Here is a 17,683-nt window from a genome sequence, read left to right as displayed (position 1 = left end):
TGGGTAAAACAAACCTTTATTGCACCTATTGCATACACTTTTGTTGTGATAAGAATAAAAGAGTTAGGCTATAAATTAGATAAATAAAGAATAAAAATGTTTCATGAATTCTTTGTTTCAATAGAAAAGTTCTATTCTAATAAACAATTTTTATTTATCAGGATCTGTCCTCAAATTAACAAAATAATTCTAGTTACAACTTTACCAAGGTGAATAAAAATGCTCAGGAATAAATTTCACAAAGAAAAAGGAACAGAAAGAAAGTTAGCAATACCTCTGAAATGTGTATTTCAAGGAAAGTACGATAACTAAAACAATTTTGTAGAATAGAAAACTAGAGAGCACATTAATAGTGTATAGTAGTTCCTTTTTCTATGCCCCAGCCAACATTTATTTATTTATCTATTTGTATATAAAAGACATTCTAGTAGGGTGAGGTAATACAACTCCTTGTAGTTTTGACTTGCTAATGATTTTGATCACTTTATTTAAGTTTGTTGGGAATTTAAATTTCTTCTTTTGGAAAGCACATATTCATATAATTTTATTACTCTTAAATTTGGTTATATATTTTTATAATTAATTAGCTTTCTTTTTTTAGTGTATAGTATAATTACATCATTTCTCCCTTCCCTTTCCTTCCTTCAAACCCTCCCATATATTCATCCTTACTCTCTTTCAAATTAATGATATCCTTTTGCATTGATTGTTGTTATATACATATATTTACATATATGCATATGTGTATATAGATATATATACATGTACTTTCCTAAAATAAATGCTCAGTTTGTATAATAATATTTGTATGTATGGTTTCAGGACTGACCATTTGATACTGAATAACCAATAGGTGTGCTGTTCTCTGAGAGAAGACTACTTGTCCCATTCTTTGTTGCCTACAGTTCTTTGTAGGCTGGAGGCCTCATGGGCTTTCCCCTGTCCTCTTTGGCATGTCTATTGTTGTTGTCCTTGTACTGCTCATATTTAGCCAATTATATTTGCTAAGACTTTATGGGTCTAATTTCTGACATTCCTAGGAGACACTGTCTTGTATTAAACTGCCTCATCCTCTGGCTCTTAAAATCTTCTCCTTTCCTCTTCCACAATGTCTCTTGAACCTTAGGTGCAGGAATCATCTTGTAGACGTATCAGTTGGGATCAGGATCCACAACAGTGCATTTTTCAGTGTAGTTTTCTGTAATGGTCTCTCTCAGTAGGAAAGAGAAGTTTCCTTTATTAGGGGCAAAGGCTACACTTAACTGTAAGCATAAGGATAAATGAATGGATAAAGAAAATGTGGTAAATATATATGTATGGTGGTATTTATTTAGTCATAAAGGAAAATAAAATTATGACATTTGCATAAGAATGGGAGAAACTGAAAATCATCATACTAAGCTAAATAAGACACTCTCAGGAATATAAATGTTGCATGTATTTTATCATATGTAGAACCTAGGCAATATGAATACATCAAAAAACGTATACATACATATGGGCATAAAAAAGAGAGGGGTCTATTTGAGAAGAAACAGAAGATGAGCAAAGTGAGGTAAGGGGTATATAAGAAGCTAATTGGGAGTAAATATCTTCAAAGTACATTACATATTTCATCAAAATGTCATTATGAATCCCATTGATTTATACAAAAATGCACACTAGTACAACGAAAAATCAGTTGGTTATAAATGCTCAGAAATCTTATTTGGCACTCAGTTCTGATTCACACTTCAGTGTGTCTGCTTTTGTACAAGTGCCAATGATATTATCACTATATCTTTGTGATATATTTTTAATTTTTAAACTTTATTTATTGTGTATGATTGAGTGCACACATTCCACAGTAAGTATGGTATGTGTCAGTGAGAGGGCAACCTGAGGGAGTCACTTCTCTCTTTCCACCATGTGAGTTCTGAGGATCAAACTCCGGTCATCCAGCTTGGCAGCTAGAGCTCTTATCTTGTCAGCTACTTTGTCTTATATTTAAAAATCAGATAGTGTTGTGCTTCCAGTTTTATTCTTGTTTTAGACTGCTTAAGCCACTTGAGGGTTTTATATGTGTGTGTGTGTGTGTGTGTGCGTGTGTGTGTTGTTGTTGTTGTTGTCCTGTCAGAAGTACACAGGATTTCTTAAAAACATAAGAGTATTAATGATTTTTTTTAAAAAGTATGTTGAATCTGTGGATTGCAGATGGAAGGTCTTTTCTTTCTGTGTCCTCATTGAGTTCTTTTGTTGCTGTATTTTTTATTATTCACTATAGAGATATTGCACTTCTTTCATTAAATTTCTTTCAAGGTAATTTTTCTGTTCCTTCTATGACTACTATGACTAGAATTAATTTCATATTTTGTTTCCAACAAATGTCACTGATATATAAGAACGTGTCTTACTTTCATATGATGATTTTGAACTCTCCTGTTACATGAGGGCCTCCTTGTTGGGGTTTCTGTCCTGTTCAGTTCCCACAGCCAGTAAGCCCAAAGAAAATCACACAGAGTCTACATTAGATATAAACTGATTAGCACATTAGCTCAGACTTCTTATTAACTCTTATAACTTACGTTAGCCCATTATTCTAGTATATGTTAGCCACATGGCTTAGTACCTTTCTCAGCAAGATAGGTCACATCCTGCTTCTTCAGTGTCTGGGCAGGACTAGGGAGAGAGCTTCCTTCTTCCCAGAACACTCCTGTTCTCCTTGACCCACCTCTACTTCCTGTCTGGTTGTCCCGCCTATACTTTCTTCCTGACTACTGGCCAATCAGCATTTATTTAAAACATAATTGACAGAATACAGAATTGTCCTACACTACTCTCCAATTTTATACATTCATACAGCCTCTATGAAGTACTTTCAGGAGGTGTTGAAAAAAACTAAAAATTAGACCTACTTATGATGCAACTGTGTGTGTGTGTGTGTGTGTGTGTGTGTGTGTGTGTGTGTGTATCTGGGTATTTATCTAAAGAAAAGGATATCAGTATATTTAGGAGATACCTATGAAATCATAGTTATTGTGTACCTATTCACAATAGCTATGTAATTGACTTAGATGTCCATCAATGGTTGAGTAGATATATATCAGTAGAAAATTGGAGTACCATGTCTCTTATATGTGGAAGATCTGAAATGTCTGCCTCAAGTAGAATAATGAATTAAGAGAGATTGGAAAGTTGGAGTTGTAAACATTATAGAAGGAGGTTAGATAATAGGTTTCAAAATGAAAGAATTAAGTTGTAGGTTTCAAAGCACAGTGTGATAAATATACTTCGTGATAACCTACTGCATGCCTTTTGAACATGTAGAAAAGAAAAGTAAAGATTCCAGACAAAAATTAATAATAAAGAGAAGGTAGCTTTACAGATCCTGATTTGATTATTATAACTTACATATTGGCATTGTTCATTACACATTGTATTCCATAAAAGTATACAATGAAAATGATAATTATAAAAGTTGGAAGATTAATAATTCTAAGCATAGCTACTGTGATTTGGATGATTAATAACTGACATTATGGTTGGCATAGGGATCAATACAATAAAATTGGTAGTTCTAGAACAAACCTTCACATTTATAATCAATTGATATTATAATTTTGCCAATGAAACTCATTGGGAGAAACAGACTCAAAAGTCTTGATGAAGCATTAGATGTGTATATACAAAAATTGGAGATTTACTCTTATTTATGTGTCTATGTGTCTATGTACTTGTCTTTGTGAATGTATGCCACACATGTGAATGTCCACATAGACCAGAACTTGTCTCTGTGAATGTATGCCACACATGTGAATGTCCACATAGACCAGAAGAAGGTGATGGATATTCTAGAGCTGGACTTACAGGAAGTAAGCCCCCTGATGTGGATGGTGGAGAATCAAATTTGGGTCCACAGGAAGAGCAGCAAATCTGATTATGCAAAAATAAACTAGACACCTATATCATTTTATATCATATCATATCATATCATATCATGTCATGTCATGTCGTGTTGTATCATATACAAAGTAACTTATATTTGATAAATAATCTCAATATAAGAGTTAAAATACAATTTTTAGTAGGTTAGAGTTACACATCTTCATGGTTTGTGTTTAAATAATAGTTTCTTGCATGTGAAATCAAGCAAGAAACTGGCCGAAAAATGGACAAACTAGAAATGATCAAAATGTAAGTCATTGTGCTTGAAAAGACACCAGGAAGAAAGCAGCCCAGACAGTGACAGAAAACTCAGGGACATCATTTGTTTGATGATGAACTTATACATAGAATTACAACTCAAACTGAAAATAAGTCCAATTGAAAATTGACAAAGTCTCTGAATTAAATTTTCACTAGGCAATATATTCAAATTAACTCTAAATGCATGAAAAGATGCATAACATCAATAGTTATCAGAAGAATAAGAACTGGAGCCACAATAAGAAACTATGTCATATACTCTAGGAAAGATAAAAATGAAAGAGGAAAGATCAAGTTCAGTGAGGTCATTCTTAAATTTTCTTCCACTGCTATTGGGAATGTACAATAGCACAGCTGCGTTAAAAAAATAGTTTGGAACTTGCTCAAAAATTAAATGCAATGTTACCATAGGGCCTGTGTTTCTATTTCTAGAATATATTTATATAAGTATATAACCAGGAGAATAGAAAACAATCAATATATTTCTTAGGAACAATTATAGCAAACTCAGGATGAACAAAATAAGGAACAAAAATATCTATCAAGCAATAGGTACAAAAGGCAGCATATTTGTGTAATGAAATATTATTTGGTAATAAAAACTAGAAACTATATGTTACAACATGGATGACCCTTGGAAACATTTCAGTATGTGAAAATGCCAATAGGTCTTATAAGATAGCATATTTCATGATTCTGTTTATATAAAATTTCTAGAAGCAATTCCATTCAGTCAGAAAGTAGATTGCTAGTTTTCTAGGGCAGAAGAATAAAGTAAGATTTGATAAGAAATGATGGATGACGACTTATAAGTACAGAGTTTGTTTTGTTTTGGAGTTTATGAAAATTATACTGACGAGTAGACAATTTTATGACTATACTAAAAACAATAAATCGTTTAAGTGGATGTATTCTCTACTATATGAATAATACCTTGATAAGACTATTTTTGATAAAATAATTTTAGATGACAAAAAACCTTCTACTTTTCTATCGCATATCCCAGTCCATTTTAAAGTTTATTTTTATGAGTATGAGTGTTTTTCATGTATGCATGTCTGTGTAACATGTATGTTTATTGTCTAGTGAGACTAGAAGAGGGCATGGGACCCTAGAATTGGTGTTACAGTTTGTCTGAGCCTCCATGTGGGTGCTAGGATCTGAGCCCAGTCCTCCAGAAGAGTAGTTCGTAACTGCTGAGCCATCTCTTTAGCCCTTTGTCTGATGGTTAATGTGCTTCATCCACATTCTTTCAAACTATCCTTTGGAAACAGAGACTAGACTATTTTTTTTTGTCTGACATCCCTCCCATCTAGACTATAATTCTGTTTCTTGCCTGTCTCTGTCTTAATATCATCAAAATATAGAATGTATTTAGAGAAAAGTATAGGATGAATGACTAAGGAAGTTATAACTCTACATTAAAAACATTCTTTGAGACAATTTCAACAAAATGTATACCTCACCAGGCACTTGGCTCAGGATTTCACATATTATCTAATTTATTCTTACAACAGAAAATTCAGTAGCTGATAGCATTATTAATATTTTGAAATGAAATACTGGAGACTCAAAATATTAAATGATGCAAATTTGCACTTAAGTCTTGAAAACATATGTGATGATCCAGAGATTAATAAGTTAATGTGATTAAAAATAGATTTATTCTAATAAATTTTGTGTTCTTTTCCTCGTCATAGATCCATGAGACAATTATTTTAAAATAATAGATGATATTTGTAAAGAAATTACATTTTCTGATGGAAAAATACATAATATTTTAAAAATTAATTTAAACAACTTTATATTTACATTAAAAATTTTGCATAGACATAAGATTACTTCGGGTAATATATTTAACAAATATCCATTATTGAAAACAGTTACAAAAAATTAGTGTTTTCTTTTAAAAACCCAAGATACATAGTCTCTTTATTAGGTGTTATGCCAGTGGAAGAAATTGTAGCATGACTAAGATGAGAGATTTAATTAATGAAACAGTTATAAAGTGTGCACCTTTGGCACATTCATTCACTGTTTCTTCTCTACAATGCCTTCGGGGTACTGTTAATGGTAAACACAGAAAGTAAACAGATGACTACGTCTTAATGGATCTTACAATTCATTCACATAATATGTATTTATGTGGGCAGGTGCATGCACGTGAATGTAACTTTGATCAGAGCGGTAGAAAAACGTTTTGGCTGATGCCTAAAATACTTAATTTTATTCTATTTCTGGACTTGGGGTTAGAGAGAACCACAATATAGCAAAGGAGTGTGTAAATTAGCAATAATGTTGTTAGAAGATTCTGCTGCTATTTTGTTGGTTTTAGAAGGTCCATCTCTAAAATTTTATTGTGTGATAATGCAAACCTGATGAATTTTAGGGTTTCCTCCCACAAGTGTATTTTAGGCACATTTATATGTACTTTATGGATTTTTTCAGTCACGAATGGGAAATTTTTCTCTAAATTTCACAAGCTGATTGGCATATACTTAAAAATACTGGAAAGGTTAAAATTAGTTTCACATTGATCCAAAAAACATCACCAGAGACTTGGCATTATTAACTTTGGTGGCTAGTGCTATGAAGTAGAAATAAGAGACAATTCCTTTCTTGCTTTTAGACTAATCCTATCTTAGATGCTTTAAAACTGCCCTCTCCTTCTCTTCTATTTCCTTAACTCATTTACTCTCTGGGTAGCGGAACACCATTCACTAGATTTTAAGCACTCAAAGTTTAATCATTTTCAGTCCTAAAGAGGCTAAAGAAATGTGAATATGCAAAATCTTCAAACAAAATCTAATCACATTTTATTCAGAATTTTTTCTTTTTATTTATTTCTTCTTTTTACTAAAATTGCTAATGAAAGCAGAAACATTTGAGTAAAAACTTGTTTTTGATTAATATTCTTTTTATGGAAATGTGATACCCACACACAATGGGATTTTATTAAGCTGTAAATAAAAATGAAATTATGAAGTTTGCAGGTAAATCAATGGAACTGGAAAACATTATACTGAGAAAGGTAAAACAGGCCCAATAAGACAAATCTCACAAATTCTCATTAATACATGAAGACTAACAGTCTTTAGATTTGTGTATTTAGCTGGGCATACCAGTGGATATCAGGAAACTAGAAAAGGGTCATTGTGGGGAAAAGAGAAGAAAGATCTTAAAAGAATGGGGATAGCAGAGCATAGATGACATGAAGGGGAAAAGGGGAATATTGGGTAAGGAACTTTAAATGAGTTCAAGAATGGAAGGGTAGGGAACAGAAATGACAGGAAGAGGAATAATTAATACCAAGGATGTTTGAAAAAGTCATACAGAGACCTACTATTTTAAATATATATATATATATATATATATATATATATATATATATATATATATATATATATGAGTCTGATTGGGGTTGCCCTACATTGGAGATAAAACTCTTCCCAGAACCCATAAATTGTTAATCAAAAAGTTCTATGCCAGGCTTGGGGAGATGATTCAGCATCTATGAGCACTTGGGACTCTTGTAGAGGAGCTAGGTTCAGTTTCTAGCACCCACATTGGGTGGATTACAACAAATCTCCCAACTCTAAGAGATTGACACATTCTTCTGGCCTCTATGCAGGCACTTGTACACACACGCACACACAACATAAATAAAAATATATTTTAAGAAAGTTCAGTGACAGGTATGGGCTATCTCCTCTTTAATTGTTGGTCAGGAGCATCTCAGACCCTCCCCTCCCTCCATAAAACCATGCATGTCACAGAGACTGCTCTTGATTGCCCACAAGAATATGGTGGGATGAGCCTATTGCTGAAGACACTTTAGTCACAGGATATAGAGAAATCAAGTTGGTACTATAAAACTTTTTTTCCTACTAGCTACTTTTCATATCATCAGATGGAGCTATATAGGCTGCTAGAGCAAAGAAGTCATCAACAGTCATATGCATGTGAACTCTGAGAGCTACAGTAATAACTGATATACCTAGAAATGCCTCTGGTTGCAGTCGTGGCACTAATGTTTTGGGATTAGCCAACCACTTTCTGATTGAATTTAAGGCCAAGTCCACAGGAGGAAAAATATGCCTGTTAGTACAAATCTGGCCAAAACCTCATGGTTGGGGATTCCCTGAGGCCCTACTATTATTTTGCTAAATAAAAATAGCATTAAACTGTCCTCTAAATTTGCATCTCTAAACCCATAGATTAGTACAGCTCTCAGATCTCATCAGGGAAGTTTCTTCGTGCAGTGGATATCAGCTAAAGCTGTTAATGATGAAACTTGCAACTTTTCCAGTACACAAAAGTATCTGTGTAGGACTTGGCAATAAATAAAATATCTATAGCATACTCCCAAGGTTTAGGCATCATTATGGAAGTGAGAACAGAAATATTGTAAGAGAAAGGACTTGGGAGGACTAGAGAGAAAAAATATCTTATAGACATGACTGGACTATTACATTCCTGAGTCCATAGAAGCAGGGATTACCTGCACAAGACTAACATATGATCAAGCCAGACATCCAGCATGAAGGAAGAGTGGCACATGGGCTTCCACTATCACCTGAAAAATTATTGACAGCTGATGGTTTCTTAGAAAGGAAAAGTCAGTTTTTATCAAAATCTTTGGCACCTGGTAGGTCAACCACGCTCCAGTGTGTGGCCATATATGCCTCAGGATGTGGGATATAATAAAAAGGCACACATTTATGAGGGGCTGGGGGAAATATGGGAGGAGTTATAAGGATGAATATGAGTGAATAAAAATACATTGTATGTATGTATGAATTTCTCAAAGAATTAATAAAATATTTTAAAATTATTTTTTGAGGACACAATGGTATCAGAATGGTATAGAAGTAAAAGCAGTTTAACTGAAATGTCAGCATATTGTCTTTGTTCTCAGCTATGCCTTCTTCATGTTTGGTATACTCTCAGGTAGATATTTTATAAGGTTATTAAGGTATGTGGTCATAGAATAAGGATTTCAGATTCTATGAGGGAAGGAATCAATGTTATTATGTTTGCTCTTTAGCATAAAATATATACTAAATTATGTTAGTTACTCTCTGATTAATTCAACAAAATTTATTGAATCCTAATGCATATGACTGGAACTGTTCTCTATACTGAATTTGAAAGTGTGCAAGTTTAAGTTTATATATTCTTTTTTGTTTTTGTTTTTTCATGACAAGGTTTTTCTGTAGCTTTGAAGCCTGTCCTAGAACTCACTCTGTAGACCAGGCTGAGCACAAACTCACAGAGATTTGCCTGCCTCTGCCTCCCGAGTGCTGGGATTAAAGGCATGCGCCACCACCACCCAGTTCCAAGTTTAAGTTTTATCCTCATGGAATAGTCAATCTAGAAGGAAAGAAAACAGAAATAAAACAAGTAGTTAAATAAGCCAATTTTAGATTATGATAAAAATCTATAATTCAAACAGGATGCTGAATGATGATTATAAATGGGTAATATTGTTTCCAAAAATTAGTGAAAATTCGATAAAGATTGGTATTTGAGCTAATATCTTTGGAAAGAAACCTTTATGCATAAAAAATTCAAGAGAAAGAACTTTTTGAATGAAGAGAAAAGTAGCTATAGAAAACTAAGGGAAAATGGATCTGTCATGTTCAAAGAAAGAAATTTGCCCTGACTGAAGATTGATGAAGTAGAAGAAGCATATTGGATTTATACGATACAGCCAATAATTCAGCTGCATTGTCCGTTCAGTTGGAACGTTATGCTGGAAGATGTTCTCTATGGGCATGCTGCAGAATATTGCACAGATATTCCTTTGTAGGGAAACAAATTGGAAGCAGGAAAAAGAGAGTGGAATATGATGGAGTTCAAGGTAGAGATAATGATGTCTTGAGCTAGATTTGTGTCCATAGGGATGAAAGGAAGTGGACAAAGTGATGAACAAAACTTGCCAATTGATTGAAAATGCAGGTTGGAGGAAGGAGAGAGAGAGAGAGAGAGAGAGAGAGAGAGAGAGAGAGAGAGAGAGAGAGAGAGAGAGAGAGAGAGAGAGAGAATCTGGCACACTAAGGAATGATTTCCAGCAACTAAGAAGATGAGGATTTGATTGGGGAGTGGTTGTGCAGAGGGAGCAAAATTTTTTAAGTTGACATAATTCGTTGGAGATCCCTATTAGACTTTCAAGTGGAAGTGTTCATTTGGTAGTTGGATAAGTAATTTGCTTCTCAAGGGACACATATAAGCTGAAAATATTAGTTTGTTAGTTATAATAATATGGGTGCTATTTAATGCCACACCACTGAACTTAAACTTGGAGTACAGTTACAAAGGAAGCAAGTATTTGTTAACTTACGTCCTTATGTTCTCCAACATTTATAGGTCTGTTAGTAGAGAATAAACTGTATTATCAAAGGAAATTGAGATAAATCACAGTATCAAATTATATTAAAAAAGCATGTGAAATAAGAACAAAGAATTTACTATTGGTTTGGATTTGACGATATGGATGTGGTTATTAACATTGACAAGCACAGTGGCAGAGGCAGAAACAAGATGGACATGGATGTAAAAGTGAAAGATGAAGTAGTTGTGATAATGATGATAGAAAACTTTTCAAGTTATTTTGCAGTGATAGGATGCAGTGACACGAGGCAGTAATGTAGACTGAATTGAAAGAGTTTCTGTCTAATATGTTTTTTATATTAACAAGTATCATGCAGTGGATAGGTTTGTAGCTGTAAGAATGTGCATAAATGGGAAAATTATTAGGGAGGCAAGAAGAGGTCTGATCTTGAGATGACTTGGAAGGACTTGGTCTTGATACCAGCATACACATTTTATTCATCGCAAAATGTTATGGGCACTGATGTAGATATTTTGGCAAATTTGGTAGATAATAAAAAGTTCTCTCTCTTTTACAATTGAATAAATAGAACAAGTTTCTTTTTCTTTGTTTTAGACATTAAAATATATCACTTTCCCCTCTTCATTTTTTCCCTTCAGTCCTTCCCAAGCCCAGTCTCTCCAACTCCTTCCACTCCTTCCATATTCACCTCAGTCCCAAGTTGATACCCTCTTCCAATCACTACTATTTCTCTCTCTCTCTCTCTCTCTCTCTCTCTCTCTCTCTCTCTCTCTCTCTCTCTCTCATGCTCACACACAAATTCATCAGGTTATATATATATATATATATATATATATATATATATATATATATATATACATATATAGTGCGCTTGCCACCTCCTCTTTGTCCCCTGCGTTCTCAGATTGCTGGAACCCTGGTTTTGTAAATTTTTCTTTCTTCTGCTTATTAAAGCTATATCTTTTATATTAAGCTAGTCTGGTTAATTTTTAACTACCGATCGACCACGCCCTTTAAATTTTAAAAATATTAACTTGGTTTTAGAAACTTGTATCTTATCCTCTCCATGATGCACAGTGATCTTCTGGGCCCAGGTATTACTGTCATAGAGATGACCTGGATTATTTAAAATTTGGCAAAACATCATTGAAATTTATGAGGAAAAAAGAGAACAGCTTCTTTGTCTATGACTTACAATAGACTCCTAGTCAGTTTGTTCCAGTTAGATTAGATGTACTTCCATATCTTCAAGCATGTGATTAGTTGATTCTTCATAATACAATCATGAGTTTCAATTTCTCTTAATTTCTTTCATTTTTATGTTGCACAGATAGTATTTATATTCTTTGATTATTCATTTAAATGTTTGTTCTGGTGGCCCCTGTACTCTTGTACCTCGATGGATCCCTCCACAAGGCTTTCTCTTTGCTATTTAAAATGATGAGGTAGGCCTTAGGTGGCTTCCACCTCTTACTCCCACTGCATCAACATGGATGTAAAACAATCAATTTCTAATGCTGAATATGGTGTTGCAAATTTTTCTGAAATATGACATAAAAGAAACATTCTTCATGGATAAAGTCAAACCTACATTTTACATGCTTCTGGAGTATGTGAAGAGGTTCAGCTTTGGGTTCAACTACTGTTAGACTTCAAAGCAAAGCGACTCCATTTCTTATATCTGCTATTGTCCTGGAATTATTACTGGCATTATCATTCTTACAAGTTTTTTCATTAGAAATAGATGGTACTGAGTGATAGTTATTAATTCTGGAAAAAAAAATGTCTTTACTAACTTGCTGGTGATCTTTCTTGACTTTCATGTGTATATAATAGTGGAGTGTCATAATCTTATCAGTGATGCCTTTACTACCACCCCAAAGGCTTGCATTTAAAAATACATCATTTTACTAGTTCAGTTTCTCTCTGGCCTTTTTTATTCTATATATGTTTACTTTCAAGTTTTGTCTAAAGTACTTTGTTGTATCTGCTTATTTGGAATAAGGCTAAGTATAGAGTAATGAATTTAAATTAAGTCAACGGCTGGAGTGATGACTCGGTGGTTAAGAGCACTGGGTGCTCTTCCAGAAGACCAGAGTTCAATTTACAGTAACCACATGACAGCTCACAACCATTTATCTCTCCAGTTCCAGGGAATCTGACACCCTTTCTGTCCTGCATAGACTCTAACACAGAGACATACATACAGTCAAAAATCACTAATACACATAAATATTGAAAAGTTAAAATAATAGGCCCCAAATAAACAAGTGAGAAGTGTACAAGAGTACAATAATTCTGTATCATTAGGAACCATTACAATTTGCTATGGGATCCTTCCCCACAAAAAAACCACATCTACATTACTGAAACTAAAGAATCTTCATTCATGACCTTGAGTCCAGACTTTTACCACAAGAGGAAAAGGCATGAACCAAAGAGGTTAAGTCCACCATGAAAAGAAAAGTGGCCCTTTAAGACATGAGACATGCATGATTCTATCCATTGTGAAGTCAGAGCATGAGCAAAAAAGACTACAGATATCATCTTGTCTTTCTAAGTTTCATCAGAGTCTTTTCAGAAGCTATGCCTTTTCTTTTGTGTTTCATCATTGCATTTTATTTTCTCCTGAAGAAGTTTTTGAAATTAAAACAGAAAAAAAAGGCCCAGAGACAGAACAAAATTCTTAAACAATGAATGAAAAATTAAAGGTCAGTCTCGTTCTTCTTTGTCAGTAGGCCTTTTCAGACAAAATTTAATCTCTTTCTTATCTTTGATATTACTATTACTCAAAGATTCTTAACCCCTTTAGGATGTTTGTGCATAAGACCTGAAAACTAGGGATGGATCATCATACATATTTCATATCATTTAGCTGTTTTAATGTCAAAGTATATGTGTAGCTTTATAGACTATCTGAAGCTTCCCATTTCAAATTAATTGTACCAAAGTGGCTATGTACAATGGTCCTTGATTTTGAGAATGGCTGTCTAAATAGTCACAACACAATATATGTATATGCATAGTTTCTGAGCCTAAAAGAATAGGTTCTACATAGACTTAGATTCACTTTATATGCCTCCTAACTTTACTAAAATGTGAGTATCTTGCTTCAAAAATCATACTCTTGCAGTTCAGTCCTTGCACATGCATTCAGTGTACTTTGGGTTTTTGTTTTGATTTTTGGTTTTTTTGTTTTTGTTTTTTTTCAGGATTATTATTATTATTATTAATTTTTTTCACCTCCTCCCATTTCCCTCACCCTCCCCCATTCCCCCTCCCTCTCCAGTCCAAAGAGCAGTCAGGGTTCCCTACCCTGTGGGAAGTCCAAGGTCCTCCACCGCATCCAGTTCTAGGAAGGTGAATATCTGAACAGACTAGGTTCTCCCAAAGCCAGTACATGCAGTAGAATCAAAACCCAGTGCCATCGTCCTTGGCTTCTCAGTCAGCCTTCCTTGTCAGCCACATTCAGAGAGTTCGGTTTGATCAATTGATCTGCATGGATTTCCATTTTCTTAAAAATCCATTACGGTAATTCAGGGGGAAGGGACTTGGTCCTGCCCCAACTTTATATGCTAGACTTTGTTGGCTTCCCATGGGAGCCTACACCCTTTGGAAAAAGTAGATGGGGGAGACCCTGGGGCTACAGGGTGGTAGGAGGAGGGGTGGGGGAGAGCTGTGGATGGAATATAAAATGAAATCAGAAAATCAAAAATTCCTCCAAAAAATCTATTACAGTATTCTTGTAGCTCTTTGATGCTGTAGTTCTGTATTTAACCTAAATTTTTTTTCTCTTCAAAGTATTGTCAGCTGTGTTTTATAAGTTTTTTACATTATGACAGTTGAAAGATGGGCTTAAATTTAATCTTTGGTTAAAAGCATTAATGCTTTTATGCTTTAATGGTTAATGCATAGACTGTGTCTGAAGTGTAACTCCTATTTACACATTTTCAGAATACCATTATCTATCACTAGATGGGTAACAGGCAGATGATAGTTAATAGATACCTAGATTAATAGATGCTTGCAATGTTTCTAGTATCGTTACCTACTTTTGTTCACTTCTCATTCTGTAGGAAATAGCTTAGAACTATTATGATATTTACATATTAACATGGAGATGCAATGTGAGCAATTATACACTGTAATACACATTTCCTTAAAATCATGACTAACCATGTTTTTCTCTTGCAAAAATGTCTATGTAGAATCCCTGGAGTCTAATTTACCAGGAACCCTTTTCTGGAAGTTCTTTTTCTCCATCATCACAATTATCAAGAACAAACTCCAAGTAAGCTTTCAATCCTATAAAAGGGAAGTGAAAAGTACAAATATTGGAAAGGAAAGACAAGAGTATCTCATTTAGAAATAATTGCTTTTGACAGTTTAAACTTGTATACTTTTTTTTGTAGGAGGCGAAGTTGCAGAGACAAACAGGCATAGAGATAACACTATTTCTATCTGTGAATATCTGTTTTTGTCAGAGTAAAAGATATCTCTTTAGCATATTGCCTGAGGAAAACCCCAGTAGTGATCAAAATTAAACTGTAGAGCTTTTAATGCCGTGCTTCCCATTTATCTAAGCATCCCAATTTCATAGGCATTCTGAGAAAGAACATAGGAACTATTCCCTATTGAGTCTCTAGTCTTTGTAATATGATTAAAAGAAAAACGGTTTAGTGCTTTCTATCTTATGAACAGACCATTATTTCACTATGCCTTTTGTTTCAATCTAATGACTTCTGCATGATTCATTCATTTCATGTAGAGTATAGTCATAGTAATCTATTGCATTACAATAATTTAACATTATATGTATACTTTATATTTTGAAGTATTCTAATTTTTTGTTCTTAAAATAGCTATTTTGCTCAAGAACGCAATGAAGGCATACTTAACAACTATCCACCTCCTAACTGGAATGGCTCTTCAGGATCAACCAAGCCTGCAACAAACTATGGGAACAACTTTTTGCCAACCACACCTATAAGGCCAACCTTTGTATGTAGAAAACATTTTAATTTTTATTTATAGTCATCCTTATCATAATTCCAATGCATATGATGCAATGATCATTGGAATTCATTATAATAAAGTGATATAACAAAATCAGTTCAGATATAGGTTTAGAAAATTGACTTTATGTGAATCACTATACCTACTACTTCAGTTTGTATAATGGGATCAGGAAACGGGAGTCAAAGATACAGAATGTATAATATAGAGTAGATATTAATGTATACATTATATTAATTTGTATATTATAATTATATATAAAATATTTAAATTTATATACAATATTCAAATTAGAAAAGAGATTTGAAGCCAACGAGAACTGATTAAATGCTAGGAGACTTAGCACAGGGATGTGCTAACATTCATCTTTATACAGTAACAGAATGAACTTTGGATGATAATAGCACAAAACTACTTGTTCTTCTTATATACGTATTACCTAGCAATGTTTGATTCTTATTGTAGTGAAGAGATTCTGGATTGCACATTATCTGAACCAGTTTAGAAGAATTATAGCACATGTATTTAGTGGTTATTTAAAATCAGCTAACATTAATTAATTAAAATACATGTTTGATTGTTTAATAAGTTTTCTAAAATGACACATAATATATGCTTAATTTTATAATACATTGGCATATCTAAGCAAGCTTGGGTATTTTATGAAATGTCTTGCAACTACTTTGACATTTTAACTTCCTTGCAGGATTTTTCCACATCTGGGCCTCCAAGAGCAACCTATGTTCCAAAAGAAAGGACATATTCAGCTTATGTTGAACCAGAAATCCCATATAAAATTGGTCGTGCACATATGAAATCCAACTATTAATTTCCTCATGGAAAAAATAAATGTGTTTGTGTAACTCTATGTATGTATGACTTCATGATTATTTTGATAGAATTCTTGTTATATGCCAAAACCACTACAAATATGATTACTATTCTCTAAATATTTTTCCCTATAATTCTGCTAATACTTCTCTTTATGTCTTTGTTTGCTCCCTCTTTCTGATAACTGTAATGCAAAACTTTCATTTCTTATATTCAATTTAATGAATTCATCAGATTGAAGACATTCATTATCTCAAAAATTTGCCGCCGTATCTGGGTGTTTGTTTATGGAATTTTTTTAGTATGTTTAGTGAAATGCACTATAGTGATGTGTAAAGGTACCTGCTGCCAATGCTGATGACCTGAGTTCAAACTCTGAGATTGATGGAGTAGAGAAAAAAAAGTGGAGATGAAGTGGGGAGGGAGGAATAGCTAACCTAAATTAAAGGTGTATAAAAATGTCACATGAAAAGTACTACCTTAGATCCCTGTTTCAGTGCTGAGGAATTCCATCCAGAGGGGTGAGTGTGTGTTATCCCGGGGCAGACTGTCCCGGAAGAGAGAACAGCCCCCCACCCCCAGCTCCTGCTGCAGGGTCTTCTGTGTTCCATTCGACCCTGCCCTGCCCCCACAATCGCCCTTTTGTCTCCGGTGTCATTTGACTACCAGCAGACCCTGTGTCTGTGCTGAGGAGTTCCATCCAGACAGGAACAGTTCCTGCTCCTGCACTGAAGAGATCCACCTAGAGAGTCAGTCACAGCAAAGACTGGACCAAGACACCAAGACCCTCCTGGCTCCATTTGAAGGAAGAGATGGGCAGGCGCCAATGCAAGAATTTCTCCAACAACCTGAAAGGCAACATGACATCACCAGAATCCAGGGATCACGAAACAAGAAGAATTGGACACCCTACTCCAGAAGAAATAAAAGAAATCGACATTAAACGGAACATTATGAAAATAATAGAGGAACTTAAACAGGAGGTAAAAACTGCCATAAAGAAATAGAGATGACAAACAAAAAGGTAGACTATTGTCTGAGTTTTTCTTGGCATTTTTTTTATAAGTTCTCACTAGAATGGCACATTAATCTCTGGTTGTACTATTCAAGGTTTTTTGCAGTTCAACATTCCAAACATTTCTATATTTCTCACTCAAGTTCTAAAGCCCCAAGAACCCCAAAGTCAGGTTTATAGCAGAAATGGCTACACTCTTCACACTAATTTTCTGTGTTAGTATTTATATCTTCCTGAGATAAATACCCTGAAAAAAATCAACTGAAGCAACGGTTTGTTTT

At 34.1% G+C, this 17,683-nt stretch overlaps 1 protein-coding gene across 1 annotated transcript in view; it reads left to right on the top strand.

The window, feature by feature from the left end:
* LOC125389476 (uncharacterized) overlaps positions 1-16,424 on the top strand; it is a 65,073-nt gene extending 48,649 nt beyond the window's left edge. Inside the window, exons 5-7 of the mRNA XM_087902683.1 lie at positions 14,749-14,831; positions 15,403-15,541; positions 16,263-16,424. Of these exons, the coding sequence (XP_087758809.1) occupies positions 14,749-14,831; positions 15,403-15,541; positions 16,263-16,385 (345 nt within the window). The 3' untranslated portion in view covers positions 16,386-16,424. The remainder of the gene's footprint in view (positions 1-14,748; positions 14,832-15,402; positions 15,542-16,262) is intronic.
* Positions 16,425-17,683: the final 1,259 nt, after the last annotated feature.

This window comes from Myodes glareolus, chromosome X (genome assembly GCF_982192425.1).
Source record: "Myodes glareolus chromosome X, mMyoGla1.1, whole genome shotgun sequence".
NCBI lineage: Eukaryota > Metazoa > Chordata > Mammalia > Rodentia > Cricetidae > Myodes > Myodes glareolus.
Note: the sequence above shows the minus strand (reverse complement) of the source record. Positions and strands in the feature narration are given on the sequence as shown.